General features: G+C 38.0%; 2 protein-coding genes across 2 annotated transcripts; both read right to left on the reverse strand.

Moving 5' to 3' along the window:
- Window positions 1-2413, reverse strand: LOC110463388 (uncharacterized serine-rich protein C215.13-like). Its single transcript, XM_021517930.1, has 3 exons — window positions 2278-2413; window positions 494-1039; window positions 1-257 (listed from the first exon to the last, which is right to left on the reverse strand). Exons 1-3 carry the CDS (start codon window positions 2411-2413, stop codon window positions 1-3), a joined length of 939 nt encoding a protein of 312 aa, XP_021373605.1.
- A 2343-nt stretch (window positions 2414-4756) lies between these two features.
- On the reverse strand, window positions 4757-15700 carry LOC110463390. Its single transcript, XM_021517935.1, has 3 exons — window positions 15507-15700; window positions 14972-15074; window positions 4757-5909 (listed from the first exon to the last, which is right to left on the reverse strand). The coding sequence occupies exons 1-3, from the start codon at window positions 15541-15543 to the stop codon at window positions 5510-5512; spliced, it is 540 nt and encodes a 179-aa protein (XP_021373610.1). The 5' UTR covers window positions 15544-15700; the 3' UTR covers window positions 4757-5509.
- Between the last annotated feature and the right edge of the window lie 327 nt (window positions 15701-16027).

Raw genomic sequence — 16027 nt, forward strand, 5'->3', positions numbered from 1 at the left:
TCAAACGGTCACAGAAGTAAACGTGTAATACCTAAACCCTGGTGCAGAAAATGTCATGTTGACACTGCACTGGGCACTACTCTCAGAGTGACCATAACACTCGCCAGACGACATACGAATAAAAAACGACCTGCAGACGTCTGACTCCGAACATCGGACGGCACAGTGTATTGTTGACTGCACGACATCATTAAACAGTTCCCCTCGCATCACCGTATCGCGGAAAGCTAGCACCTCCTCCCATTTCACCTGGGGACCTGGAAAGACAAACATACACTATTACAACTGCACTGGAATCAATCGTAGCTGGATGTAATATAATAGCATCTCTACAGTGTGTTGTTGACTTACATGATTTTATTGAATCGATATTGATTGTTACAGAACATCTTTCTTTTAAGTTTTTTGTTTCGAAAACCACAATGAGATTGTAACTGATACATGTACTTATAACTGAAATAATTATAAGTAAAGCCGTGCTCTAACGATCTACCTTTTGGAAGTGTCACGTTGACGGGAACTTCCGAACAAGAAGACAGAGCCTGAACCGTGAATGTAGGAACAGCAGACGACGTGGAAGATGTTACAGACAATGACAGAGGCGATGTGACGATGGCTGAGGAGACCGCTAATAGTTCAGTAGTCGGAGACACCGTGACAGGTTCAGACGATGTCAACGGAGATGAAGATGTAGCAGGAAACAACGCGAACGTTTCAGACGATTCGAGAGGCGATGAGGTGATATCGGACGATACTGTAGATGGTTCCGATGATTCAAGGGATGCCACAGCGCCAGGCGATGATGTTGTAGGTGCCATAAACGATTCCTGGAAATCTGTTGTAAGGACGCTTGTATACGCAATGTGCGAATACGACGACGTTACTTCAAAACTAGTGAACTCTGAAGCATAAGTAGTATCAGACTGAACAGAATTAGATCCACCAAGATATTCTGTATACAAGCTGGATGTCGGAAAAGTGTCGGTGGCAAAACTCACGTCTGTGGCTGTTGAAAATGCGTCGTGTGCTGTGCTACTCTCTGTAAAAGGGAAAATATTCAAAATATTCACAGATATTAGGGAAAACACTAGTGAAACATTAATGTGGGTTATACGCTAAAAATCATTTCATATGTTAATTTTATTTGTTTATATAAGTTAAAAAATAACATATACAGATATATTCCCACTATACAGGGCACCAATTTCTATCATCTCCCTTTTAATGATGTATTGGTGGTGTGTTTTTATTGTAAAGAAAGGTGTGTAGTAGACATTGTTTTGTTTCATTGGGAAAAGGTGTTTTCGTTGAGGTTTGTTAACGTTGAAATACAACTAGTTTACACCTAATATGTATTTTACTTAATGGAGACAATTCGTTCGTGTGTTTAAGCATACACTTCGTAACAAAAATACCTATCGGGAATGGAGAGCGCTATACATGAGGCGGTCTTATAACAATTGGTTGTAAGCTGTAACCAAAGATCGGACATGATATGTATGCGTGAATGCATGATAAGTCTACCAACAAAGCAAAGTGAAAAGTGTGGGATAAAACCTGTGACGTCACGCCTAGGACAAGTACATGACGTCACAAACTAACTCACTGGGGTCAAAATGGCGGCTTTTTACATTTCAAGGTTGCATGAAAATTGTCGTTTTGCACAAATAAATGCCACAAATCTTGATTATGTGATAAAAAGGATCTTCCATCTTTTTTCATTTCATGCAATTTATGAAACTCGTCGCGAAATTTTCTTTTTAGCTCGCCAGAGGCTCGCTAAATTGAAAAATTCTAAGACTTGTTTCATAAATCTCATATAAAATGGAAACTAATGTAAAATCCTATATATATTGTCTGGTAAAAATAATACAATTTAATTGTTATGTTGAAGATGAAGTTTTGTTGGCAAGGTGACGGTGCCATGCTAAATGTATATGTTAAACATTTTTGGATTAGGTGTGTGTGTATACTGACAAGTCCTACATGGAAGAAATGGCCATTTGGTGCAGTGAAAATTTGTGACAAACTGAAATTTGAAAAGACGCTTTCATTTTCCTTTTTCAAGGAATCATTTGGTAATATTTGTTAATCTACATTTACAATCCCAGCAGTGAAACATTGCGTTCAGTACATTGAGATTCCTCTATAGAAATAAAGAGATGTGTTCACGGTTGCTCTCAGTACGAACGACGTACACACCTTGACAATGCTTTAAGAAGAATGAGAACCCCTGATGGACGACAGTGGAAGTACAAGGGTAGCCGCTACACTCACTGGTGTCAGTATTGTACGACACTCCCAAACAGTCTGGCGACGTGATACACAAGTTCAGGCATAACGGAAGGTTGATGACTGTTGCAGACGCAAAAGGACTGCAGCTGCCATCAGTATTGTTGTTGACAAACGTCATCTCGCACCCTAAAGAAAACAAAACATTGTTGATAATAGCTTGATATGACCTATGACCTCGATGTAAAAGGTATTATAGTAGTAAGGCGACAGCATGTATTCAATAAATAAGCTTAATACATATATATAAAAAAAAGAAATGACAAGTGTTTCTTAGTACCTCCCCAGCGCTTTCGCCTCTTTAGAGGTTCATCAGGGGAACTCTATAAATGTATATACTACACTGCATTATGTTCTCTTTGCCCGGTAGATATATAAAAAGTTAATACAATTGTGTGACACAGAGTAAAACATCATAAACCGATTTTCTATAAACTGACCTTTTAAGCAATATGTATAATCTCATCATACTTCAGACAATCACAAACCAAAACAATAGCCAGAAACATATTTCCTTATATTTCACCAGACTTGATGCTAATAAACTGAGTATAGTCCAGAACAAAATCGCAAGATATCTTAGTCATTATTCAGTGAAATCAATCAATGTAAAAAGGTCCCCCAACAAAAAGTTATCTGCAAATGAGCATTTAGTATTTGGGGAAAAACATAGACGGATTAATTGTTCCAATTAGGTACCAATTATTTAATTTAATAATTTCAACAATTTACTACGTAGGTGTTAGTTTGATGATGTGAATGAAAAATATATAATTAATACGGATTATAAGATATAATTATATACCTGAATGTATTAGATGTAAGCAATACTAATTGATATTCATTGTAAACTGGAATATATTTCGTCCATTTTTTCTCATCATTTTCTGATTATAACTCCTTGGAGATTTCAAAATGAACCGTGACTGAATAACAACTGTTTGTATGCTATAATAAAACAAAAAACTATAACGTTACAGATCCATAGACAATGACGTAACAAAATCACACACTACGTTAGAAAACAACAAACTATAACGTAAAAAACACAGACTATGACGTCACAAATCCACAAACTGTGATGTTACGAAAAAACAATATCAATGACGTAACACATCCTCGACTATAATGTCACACATCCACGGATTATGACGTCACAGAAGTACAGACTATGGCGTCATAAAACCACAAACTACGACGTTACAAATCCACAGACTATAACGTAACAAAACCACATACTATGACGTCACGAAGCCACATTCTATGACGTCACAAAACCACATGCTATGACGTCACAAAACCACATACTATGACGTCACAAAACCACAAACTATGACGTCACAAAACCACATGCTATGACGTCACAAAACCACATACTATGACGTCACAAAACCACATACTATGATGTCACAAAACCACATGCTTTGAAGTTACAAAACAACATATTATGTTGTCACAAACTACTTAATACGACGTTACTAAACAACAGACTATGACGTTCGTGTTTTTATCACAGTGATATTTTGTAAACAGGAAACACTCATTGGACCGTTTTACAATATGTCTACGACAACCTTTTACAGTAAATATAGTTATAATACCCTGGGTTAGGAATATTTTCCTTCAACAATACATGCATATCTATACCATAATACGTAAGTCAAAACCATCGTCATTGTGACACCTGTTAACCAAGCACAGTGTTCACTGTACATACGTAGCGTCCTCCATCGTCAGTAAACAAATAATGGAACATATGCCTGCAACCCTGCATCGACAGTATTGTGATTAGAAAATTATGTACGACTTAAATAGAAACTACATAAAACTTACCTTTTACACTCCCAGCCACAAGTACAAGAAACAAGGACCAGCAATATAAATAGAGTTTGATGTTTAAGAGAAAGTCCTCCATTATATAATTCAACTGTCTACTGATCATGAGAATATTGTCGTGGTGGTAGAATCCAATGGTTCAATATCAGTCAGGTACAAGTCATATTGCGTCTGTTGGCCAGGCTTATGACGAGCTTGTTACGGGCATGCTTATTGATGGTGATTTACATCATAGTAACAGCTATGTAAGAAAGCTCCTCAGAGCTAATGGTACATTATGTATATGTTAAATACAGAGTGTAAACGACAAAAAGCAAAGAGTATTCCATCATACTAAATTATATGTATTTCACGATACAAATACATAGTTAAACTGAAATGGAATCAATTGTATCTGTTTTACGATACATTTACATCAAATTAACGGACAGGTAATTAACAATAGCTAGCCTTTTCAGATAAGTACTGTAAGTTCTGAACATATAGTACAGTACATGTAACAGTGACGTAGTTCCAGTATACATTTAACTGTATCCGGTAACGGTGATGTGTTTAAACACTTATCAAAGACAAATTGAGGCTATCACAATCAGTCATCAACAAAACAAAGTCACAAATGAATGCTGTTTTTTGTTTTATTCATATCATAGTTATCAAACGTTTTAATGGGGGGTGTTAAAACAAATTACAAGTAAACGGTTAACTCATTTATTTATCCTTTATTCAGCAGTTAAGTTTATAATACGCATTTTTAATCATTGCCATGGTTTACTACCAACTTGAAACCTCTTACGATATAAAAGTGTGGTCAGTTAATATTGCAGCAGGCCAATGCACACAGCCGAATGACCAGGGGACTTTATGTACTATATTGAGTGACTTTGTGGGAGAGGAGACAGCCTGTGTTGAAAGGGGGACAACCTGTGTTGAAAGAGGGACACGGCAGCTTGAAGTTGTTGGCATTCCTCCATTTTGCTCATGACTTGATTAAACTAAGTTAATGTATTATGTTTTTGGTTAAACGGACATTATCATTGATTCACGGAAGCACTGGAAATGTGTACAGATGCGTACTGATAAGGTCACGGTAGATAAGCAATTTCTTTGAGCTCTAGCTGAAACTTTAAGTTTACACTTTCATATTTCCATTTTGACTGCAAAAACTAAAAGTCTACAGCAGGCATCGTATCGCATCATGTTTACACCAACAACAAATACGAAATATTCCAAAGATATTTATCCCAGTATTTCTGTTGGTCAATGCTAGTTTACAAGACAAATGAAAATTCATAATAACGTAGAAAATAATTTAAATGTAATCAGATACATCGCAAATATCACATATCAATTGGAATTCCGAAGACCCCAGGCTGAGGCTGCCTCACATGAAATTGTCACGTCTTCGTTGGCGCTGTTTGTTCTTCATTTTTTCTTTGCCCATTACGCCGCTGAGCTGGTTAACCATGGCGCGACGACGCTTCTCTAGGTATTCAACTTGGTCCTCATCTATCGCCTCCTCGATCTCATTCTCGAAGTTCGGGTTATTGACCACGTTACGCCCCTTTGTGGCGATCAAGAAGCGTCTTGTGTTGGCATTAGCGAGTCCTTCCCCGTCTCGCGTATTGAGATAGCTGAGATAAAGCGCCATTTTCTTTTTCTGTTCCGCAAATTTATCAATTTCATCTGCGATATCATCCACAACATCATGGTTCCCATTCGGGTCCTCTTCCTTTGACTTCACGGGCTCATCAGTGTTGACTGCCGGTTCAACCTTCTTCTTTCTGTGAATTAAAAGCAACTCTTTGTGAAGAGGAAAACGTTTCAAAATTAAAAGACATTGTGTTTATAATAAACCACATATTTGCATCAATAATGCAAGCGAATTATAGTCGACGTTGTTTTCTAGATAGCACCTAAAGGGACAAGTATTACTCGGTATAAGTATTTGATTAATTTAGGACTGCCACCAACATACAGAAGCCTGTCAGTGTCACGTGAAGTATATAAACGACGTATTAACGACAAAGCCACCTTCTAATTGTAACATAGTAATCTGGTGATGACAGCATAGCCACCACCTAATTGTGACATAGTTATCTAGTAATGACAACATAGCCACCACCTAATTGTGACATAGTAATCTCGTAATGACAACATAGCCACTTCATAAGTGTGACAGTTATCTCGTAATGACAACATGGCCACCACCTAATTGTGACATAGTAATCTCGTAATGACAACATAGCCACCACCTAATTGTGACATAGTAATCTCGTAATGACAACATAGCCACCTTCTAATTGTGACAGAGTTATCTCGTAGTGACAACATCGCCACCTCCTAATTGTGACAGAGATATCTCGTAATGACAACATGGCCACCACCTAATTGTGACATAGTAATCTCGTAATGACAACATAGCCACCTTCTAATTGTGACAGAGTTATCTCGTAATGACAACATCGCCACCTCCTAATTGTGACAGAGATATCTCGTAATGACAACATGGCCACCACCTAATTGTGACATAGTAATCTCGTAATGACAACATAGCCACCTTCTAATTGTGACAGAGTTATCTCGTAATGACAACATCGCCACCTCCTAATTGTGACAGAGATATCTCGTAATGACAACATGGCCACCACCTAATTGTGACATAGTAATCTCGTAATGACAACATAGCCACCTTCTAATTGTGACAGAGTTATCTCGTAATGACAACATCGCCACCTCCTAATTGTGACAGAGATATCTCGTAATGACAACATGGCCACCACCTAATTGTGACATAGTAATCTCGTAATGACAACATAGCCACCTTCTAATTGTGACAGAGTTATCTCGTAGTGACAACATCGCCACCTCCTAATTGTGACAGAGATATCTCGTAATGACAACATGGCCACCACCTAATTGTGACATAGTAATCTCGTAATGACAACATAGCCACCTTCTAATTGTGACAGAGTTATCTCGTAGTGACAACATCGCCACCTCCTAATTGTGACAGAGATATCTCGTAATGACAACATGGCCACCACCTAATTGTGACATAGTAATCTCGTAATGACAACATAGCCACCTTCTAATTGTGACAGAGTTATCTCGTAATGACAACATCGCCACCTCCTAATTGTGACAGAGATATCTCGTAATGACAACATGGCCACCACCTAATTGTGACATAGTAATCTCGTAATGACAACATAGCCACCTTCTAATTGTGACAGAGTTATCTCGTAATGACAACATCGCCACCTCCTAATTGTGACAGAGATATCTCGTAATGACAACATGGCCACCACCTAATTGTGACATAGTAATCTCGTAATGACAACATAGCCACCTTCTAATTGTGACAGAGTTATCTCGTAATGACAACATCGCCACCTCCTAATTGTGACAGAGATATCTCGTAATGACAACATGGCCACCACCTAATTGTGACATAGTAATCTCGTAATGACAACATAGCCACCTTCTAATTGTGACAGAGTTATCTCGTAATGACAACATCGCCACCTCCTAATTGTGACAGAGATATCTCGTAATGACAACATGGCCACCACCTAATTGTGACATAGTAATCTCGTAATGACAACATAGCCACCTTCTAATTGTGACAGAGTTATCTCGTAATGACAACATAGCCACATCCTCATTGTGACATAGCTATCTCGTAATGACAACATGGCCACCTCCTAAATGTGACATAGTTATTTCGTAATTACAACATAGCCACCTTCTAATTGTGACAGAGTTATCTGGTAATGACAACATAGCCACCTCCTAATTGTGACAGAGTTATCTCGTAATGACAACATGGCCACCACCTAATTGTGACATAGTTATCTCGTAATGACAACATAGCCTCCTCCTAATTGTTACATAGTTATCTCGTAATGACAACATATCCACCTCCTAATTGTGACATAGTTATCTCGTAATGACGACATAGCCACCTCCTAGTTGTGACATAGTTATCTCGTAATGACAACATAGCCACATCCTTATTGTGACATAGCTATCTCGTAATGACAACATGACCACCTCCTAAATGTGACATGGTTATCTCGTAATTACAACATAGCCACCTCCTAATTGCGACATAGTTACATTGTAATGACAACATAGCCACCTCCTAGTTGTGACATAGTTATCTCGTAATGACGACATAGCCACCTCCTAATTGTGACAGAGTTATCTCGTAATGACAACATAGCCACCTCCTTATTGTGAATAGTTATTTCGTAATGACAACATAGCCACCACCTAATTGTGACATAGTTATCTAGTAATGACAACATAGCCACCTCCTAATTGTGACATAGCTATCTCGTTAAGACAACATAACCACCTCCTAAATGTGACAGTTATCTCGTAATGACAACATGCCCACCCCCTAATTGTGGCATAATTATCTCGTAATGACAACATAGCCACATCCTAATTGTGACATAGTTATCTCGTAATGACAGCACAGCCACCTCCTAATTGTGACATAGTTATCTCGTAATGACAACATGCCACCTCCTAATTGTGACATAGTTATTTCGTAATGACAACCAAGCCACCACCTAATTGTGACATAGTTATCTCGTAATGACAACATAGCCTCCTCCTAATTGTGACATAGCTATCTCGTTAAGACACCATAACCACCTCCTAAATGTGACAGTTATCTCGTAATGACAACATGCCCACCACCTAATTGTGACATAATTATCTCGTAATGACAACATAGCCACATCCTAATTGTGACAGAGTTATCTCGTAATGACAGCACAGCCACCTCCTAATTGTGACATAGTTATCTCGTAATGACAACATGCCACCTCCTAATTGTGACATAGTTATTTCGTAAAGACAACATAACCACCTCCTAAATGTGACAGTTATCTCGTAATGACAACATGCCCACCACCTAATTGTGACATAATTATCTCGTAATGACAACATAGCCACATCCTAATTGTGACATAGTTATCTCGTAATGACAACATGCCACCTCCTAATTGTGACATAGTTATTTCGTAAAGACAACATAACCACCTCCTAAATGTGACAGTTATCTCGTAATGACAACATGGCTACCACCTAATTGTGACATAATTATCTCGTAATGACAACATAGCCACATCCTAATTGCGACATAGTTCTATTGTAATGACAACATAGCCACATCCTAATTGTGACAGAGTTATCTCGTAATGACAGCACAGCCACCTCCTAATTGTGACATAGTTATCTCGTAATGACAACATGGCCACCACCCACCTAATTGTGACATAGTTATCTAGTAATGACAACATAGCCCCCTCCTAATTGTGACATAGTAATCTCGTAAAGACAACATAACCACCTCCTAAATGTGACAGTTATCTCGTAATGACAACATGCCCACCACCTAATTGTGACATAATTATCTCGTAATGACAACATAGCCACATCCTAATTGTGACATAGTTATCTCGTAATGACAGCACAGCCACCTCCTAATTGTGACATAGTTATCTAGTAATGACAACATAGCCTCCTCCTAATTGTGACATAGCTATCTCGTTAAGACAACATAACCACCTCCTAAATGTGATAGTTATCTCGTAATGACAACATGGCCACCACCCACCTAATTGTGACATAGTTATCTAGTAATGACAACATAGTCACCACCTAATTGTGACATAGTAATCTCGTAATGACAACATAGTCACATCCTCATTGTGGCATAGCTATCTCGTAATGACAACATGGCCACCTCCTAAATGTGGCATAGTTATCTCGTAATTACAACATAGCCACCTTCTAATTGTGACAGAGTTGCCTGGTAATGACAACATAGCCACCTCCTAATTGTGACATAGCTATCTCGTTAAGACACCATAACCACCTCCTAAATGTGACAGTTATCTCGTAATGACAACATGGCTACCACCTAATTGTGACATAATTATCTCGTAATGACAACATAGCCACATCCTTATTGTGACATAGCTATCTCGTAATGACAACATGGCCACCTCCTAAATGTGACATAGTTATCTCGTAATGACAACATAGCCACCTTCTAATTGTGACAGAGTTGCCTGGTAATGACAACATAGCCACCTCCTAATTGTGACATGATAGCCACCTCCTAATTGTGACATAGTTATTTCGTAATGACAACCAAGCCACCACCTAATTGTGACATAGTTATCTCGTAATGACAACATGGCCACCACCCACCTAATTGTGACATAGTTATCTAGTAATGACAACATAGCCTCCTCCTAATTGTGACATAGCTATCTCGTTAAGACAACATAACCACCTCCTAAATGTGATAGTTATCTCGTAATGACAACATGGCCACCACCTAACTGTGACAGTTATCTCGTAATGACAACATAGCCACATCCTAATTGCGACATAGTTATATTGTAATGACAACATAGCCACCTCCTAATTGTGAAATAGTTATCTCGTAATGACAACATGGCCACCACCTAACTGTGACAGTTATCTCGTAATGACAACATAGCCACCTCCTAATTGTGACATAGTTATTTCGTAAAGACAACATAACCACCTCCTAAATGTGACAGTTTTCTCGTAATGACAACATGGCCACCACCTAATTGTTACATAATTATCTCGTAATGACAACATAGCCACATCCTAATTGCGACATAGTTATATTGTAATGACAACATAGCCACATCCTAATTGTGACAGAGTTATCTCGTAATGACAGCACAGCCACCTCCTAATTGTGACATAGTTATTTCGTAATGACAACCAAGCCTCCACCTAATTGTGACATAGTTATCTCGTCATGACAACATGGCCACCACCTAATTGTTACATAATTATCTCGTAATAACAACATAGCCACATCCTAATTGCGACATACTCATATTGTAATGACAACATAGCCACATCCTAATTGTTACATAGTTATCGAGTAATGACAATATAGCCACCACCTAATCGTGACAGAGTTATCTCGTAATGACAACAGGGCCACCACCTAATTGTGACATAGTTATCTAGTAATGACAACATAGCCACCTCCTAATTGCGACATAGTTATATTGTAATTACAACATAGCCACATCCTAATTGTGACAGAGTTATCACGTAATGACAGCACAGCCACCTCCTAATTGTGACATAGTTATCTCGTTATGACAACATGGCCACCACCTAATTGTGACATAGATATCTCGTAATGACAACATAGCCACATCGTAATTGCGACATAGTTATATTGTAATGACGACATAGCCACATCCTAATTGCGACATAGATATATTGTAATGACAACATAGCCACATTCTAATTGCGACATAGTTATATTGTAATGACAACATAGCCACAACCTAATTGTGACAGAGTTATCTCGTAATGACAAAATAGCCACCTCCTAATTGTGACATAGTTATTTAGTAATGACAACATAGCCACCTCCTAATTGTGAAATAGTTATCTCGTAATGACAACATGGCCATAACCTAGATGTGACATAGTTATTTCGTAATGACATCATAGCTACCACCTAACTGTGACATAGTTATCTCATAATAACAACATGGCCACCACCTTATTGTGACAGAGCTATCTCGTAATGACAACATAGCCACCACCTAATCGTGACAGTTATCTCGTAATGACAACATAGCCACACCCTTATTGTGACATAGTTATCTCGTAATGACACCATGGCCACCCCCTAATTGTGACATAGTTATTTCGTAATGACAACCAAGCCACCACCTAATTGTGACAGTTATCTCGCAATGACAACATAGCCATCCCCTAGATGTGACATAGTTATTTCGTAATGACAACATAGCCACCACCTAATTGTGACAGTTGTCTCGTAATGACAACATAGCCACATCCTAATTGTTACATAGTTATCTAGTAATGACAATATAGCCACCACCTAATTGTGACAGAGTTATCTCGTAATGACAACATGGCCACCACCTAATTGTGACATAGTTATCTCGTAATGACAACATAGCCACCACCTAATTGTGACAGTTATCTCGTAATGACAACATAGCCACATCCTAATTGTGACAGAGTTATCTCGTAATGACAACATGGCCACCACCTAATTGTGACATAGTTATCTCGTAATGACAACATAGCCACCTCCTAATTGTGACATGGTTATCTCGTAATGACAACAAGGCCACCACCTAATTGTGACATAGTTATCTCATATTGACAACATAACCACCTCCTAATTGTGACAGTTATCTCGTAATGACAGCATAGCCACCTCCTAATTGTGACATAATATCTCTTTACGTTGTATGTCTTTTTATGCTTTTAATAGTTAATTTCCGTCGTTTTAGCCAATAAATTGAAATGTTCAAACTCTATCACGCTCGTCAAAGTTCGTGTATGGCTGCTTTACTGGTTATACCTCTTTTATATAAAAACTACATTATCTTTCACAAAACGCAAATGTCTATAACTGTTATATAATCTGCTTAGTTTTCCCCGTTAAATTAAGATTCGTCGGTACGAAATGAAACCAAACGTGTTTTTTTAGGTTCATATTGGAATTTATCGGAATTGCACTCATTACACAAAGTTTGTGTTGATCTTCCTAGTGAGAATTATATTGGAAATCATGCCAACTTACGAGATATCGTTATATCCTAATTACGGCATGCCTTTAGCCATTTTTATTATTACGAGATAATTTTGTAGTAATTCAGAGATACCAAAGTCGTAATTACAAGACATTTCTTTCGTAATCCTAGAATGTACGGTACATCCAAGATCCACAAGCGGAGAAACCCACTGAGGCTTTTGTGGACTACACTGGATCCATTGGTTACAATGTTTCCAGATGATAAGCAGACATTCTTGGGCCGCTAGTGGGTAAATCGGAACACCATTTAAAGAATTCGAAACATCTAGCGGAAGCTATGTCTACCATCATGATTCAGGAAGACCAAGAATTCATTTCACATGATGTTGACTCTCTCTTTACCAACACACCCATTGACGACGCACTTAGAACAATTCGAAACGTTTGGAATTAGACAGATCCTGGCACAAAAAGACAGATCCTGGCGCAAAAACACAAACCTCCAGATTCAGGACATCATGGATTTGCTAGAATTTGTGCTGACAACAACATATTTTAGTTTCTAAAACAACATCTATCAACAACGCTTCGGCACTGCTATGGGTAGTCCAGTGTCTCCCATTGTGGCTAATTTGTTCATGGAACATCTGAAGCAAGAAGCAATAGACACTTCCCCCATAGAATGCAACCCTAGCTTATGGAAACGCTTTGTTGACGACATACTTGAGATAATCAAGAAAGGATCACAGAAGGATTTTACCACACATATCAACACCATAGATGCCACTAAGTCATCAAATTTACATGTGAAGAACAATGCCCTTCCTAGACAATCTACTGGTAAAGAAAGAAGTCGTAACCGTGAAGGTATTGGTCTATAGAAAAAAGATCCATACTGACCAATACCTGAACTTCAAATCCCACCATCCTTTGCACCAGAAGTTAGGCGTCGTACACACATTGCCCAACAGGTGTGATGCAATAGTCACAGAAAAAACAGGACAAAACACGAGAGCAGAATCACATCGCTAGGGCAATGAGAACATGTGCATATCCGGAATGGGCCCTAAAACGGGTACAAAACAGTGTCAAAGTAAGGGAAAGCATAAGAAAAGGCCAATCAAGGATAAGAATATAACCAAAGGTCAGTTGGTCATCCCGTATATAAAAGGTTTATCCGAAAACATCCAGAGGATATATCGCGACCATGGCATAGCAACAGTCATGAATCCCAACACGACGCTTCGCAATATCCTAGTTCACCCTAAGGATAAAACACCTAAAGAAAACGTCGCAGAATGCGTAAACAAAATCGGATGTAAAAACTGCGACGCGTCGTATATTAGAGAGACTAGGACGCAATTTGGGGTCCGCCTTGGTGAACACCGGAAAGATACTCAAAAAGGTAGGAAAATCACCAGATCAGAAAGTAAGCAGTCTGAGTCCCAGGTAAATAAATCGGCAATCACAGACCATGCCACACAGAAAAATCATGTGATTGACTGGGATAACTCCAAAGTTTTGGACGGAGAGAGCAATCTGTTCGAGCGGCAGATAAAGGAAGCCATCTGGATACGCCGTAGTGTGCCAGTTTTCAATCGATACGAGGGTCTCAAAGACTATCGCACATCTATGACCAAGTATTAAACAAAGCGTAGCTGAATCGAGTCATTTCGGTACATATATAACAACTATTGTACATACGCTTACAGCGTAGCCGAAATCGACATCGATTTGTGGACAACTCGTACACATTTTACACCTTTGTGTGCATACGCTTCATTGGTCATTTGTCTGATGAATGTGACAGTGTACATATCGTACTAGTCATCGAAACGTCACATAGAAAATTGAATTGGTTGTGTTAAAAGAACTTTTCAAAATCCATTTCTATCGAAGTTCCGGAATATTTCTGTCATTATTGAGAGATAGCCATTTCGTTATTACGCCATAATAAGTCGCAATTACGAAAAACCTTGCACTCACCGGCTTTCGGATCAATATGATACCATAACAATATATTAACATTGAATTTCTTTATATTTCAATTATCACAAAGTATAATATCATAAAGACATATCAACAATACACAATCATATAAATATTACATTTCTTTATATTACAATTATCACAAATTATAATATCATAAAGACATATCAACATTACACAAACATATAAACATTACTTTTCGTTATATCAGATTCATAACATAATACGATATCCCACTATCAACGTCATACATACTTTTTACTGAGACAGGCCACCAGCACGATAGTCCCTACTAAAAACAGCAGGACGATAAACAGCAATACTAAGTTCGGACACCCAGTTATCATCCCATGGTCCCCTGTAGATTGAAGGATAGCTACATGAACATGAAATCACTTTCCTGTTACTAGTTCTTGTAAAATGAATTCGCCACCAGAGTCCCTCATCAACAAGGAGGATAAGAAGCGTATCAATTGTTAAACTTGAATAATTTTCTTCATAATAACATTTATAATTTATTTTTCGCTTTCAAAATAATGCATGAATATAAGTCAAACTTGGTAACCAGTTTACAAAAACATCATCAGTGTCAATCATATATAAAATTATGTTATAAACTTGGTAACCTGTTTACTAACTTGGTAACCTGTTTACAAAAACATTATCAGTGATAATTATATATAAAATTATGTTATAAACTTGGTAACCTGTCTACAAAAACATTATCAGTGTTAATCATATATCAAAATTACGTTATAAACTTGGCTGAGGCACAGTGAGAGTAACCTACCGGACAAGAACTGGTTGTACATGACATTCTCCCCCATTATGATACTGCGGGGGTTTCCACTGACCACTTATTAATATATCTTTGGGGTCAGTCTGACGTCAGTGGTCCCTCATCATGTTACGACTCTCTCAGTGCGACCTAATCAGGACGTCAGACATAGCCGCCATTTTAGATGCCTACTGTGGCACTGTATAACAGTCCTAATTACTCCGTATGGTCAAGTTATGTGAGTCGAATTAAATTATAAAAAAATAAATGTATTTGTCAAAATAAAATTAACAACTTCAATAGTAACAACATTTTTTTTTTTAATTTAACTAAAAAATGCTATATGGATGTGTTTATTGTATATGTTTATATTCGGGTCTACTGGTGTCCTTCTGCCATTGTTTATAGGTACGGGTAGGGTTGTGTTAATCTCAGATTAAAATCAGCGCTGTTGCCTGTATAAATAGAGTAAGTACATGACCGTCATAATGAAGGACTCATAATCTTCTTTGATCCTCATTAGATAGGGCACA

The sequence above is a fragment of the Mizuhopecten yessoensis genome, unplaced genomic scaffold, assembly GCF_002113885.1.
Source record: "Mizuhopecten yessoensis strain PY_sf001 unplaced genomic scaffold, ASM211388v2 scaffold10899, whole genome shotgun sequence".
Classification (NCBI taxonomy): domain Eukaryota; kingdom Metazoa; phylum Mollusca; class Bivalvia; order Pectinida; family Pectinidae; genus Mizuhopecten; species Mizuhopecten yessoensis.

Coding starts and splice junctions, on each gene's coding strand:
- LOC110463388 (XM_021517930.1), bottom strand. CDS start 2,413: ATGACGTTTGTCAACAACAATACTGATGGCAGCTGCAGTCCTTTTGCG. Junction 1,040..2,277: donor GTCGTACAATACTGACACCA/GTGAGTGTAGCG, acceptor TCCCTTTTACAG/AGAGTAGCACAGCACACGAC. Junction 258..493: donor CAACGTGACACTTCCAAAAG/GTAGATCGTTAG, acceptor TTGTCTTTCCAG/GTCCCCAGGTGAAATGGGAG.
- LOC110463390 (XM_021517935.1), bottom strand. CDS start 15,543: ATGGGGGAGAATGTCATGTACAACCAGTTCTTGTCCG. Junction 15,075..15,506: donor GTACAACCAGTTCTTGTCCG/GTAGGTTACTCT, acceptor TTCAATCTACAG/GGGACCATGGGATGATAACT. Junction 5,910..14,971: donor GTGGCCTGTCTCAGTAAAAA/GTATGTATGACG, acceptor TTTAATTCACAG/AAAGAAGAAGGTTGAACCGG.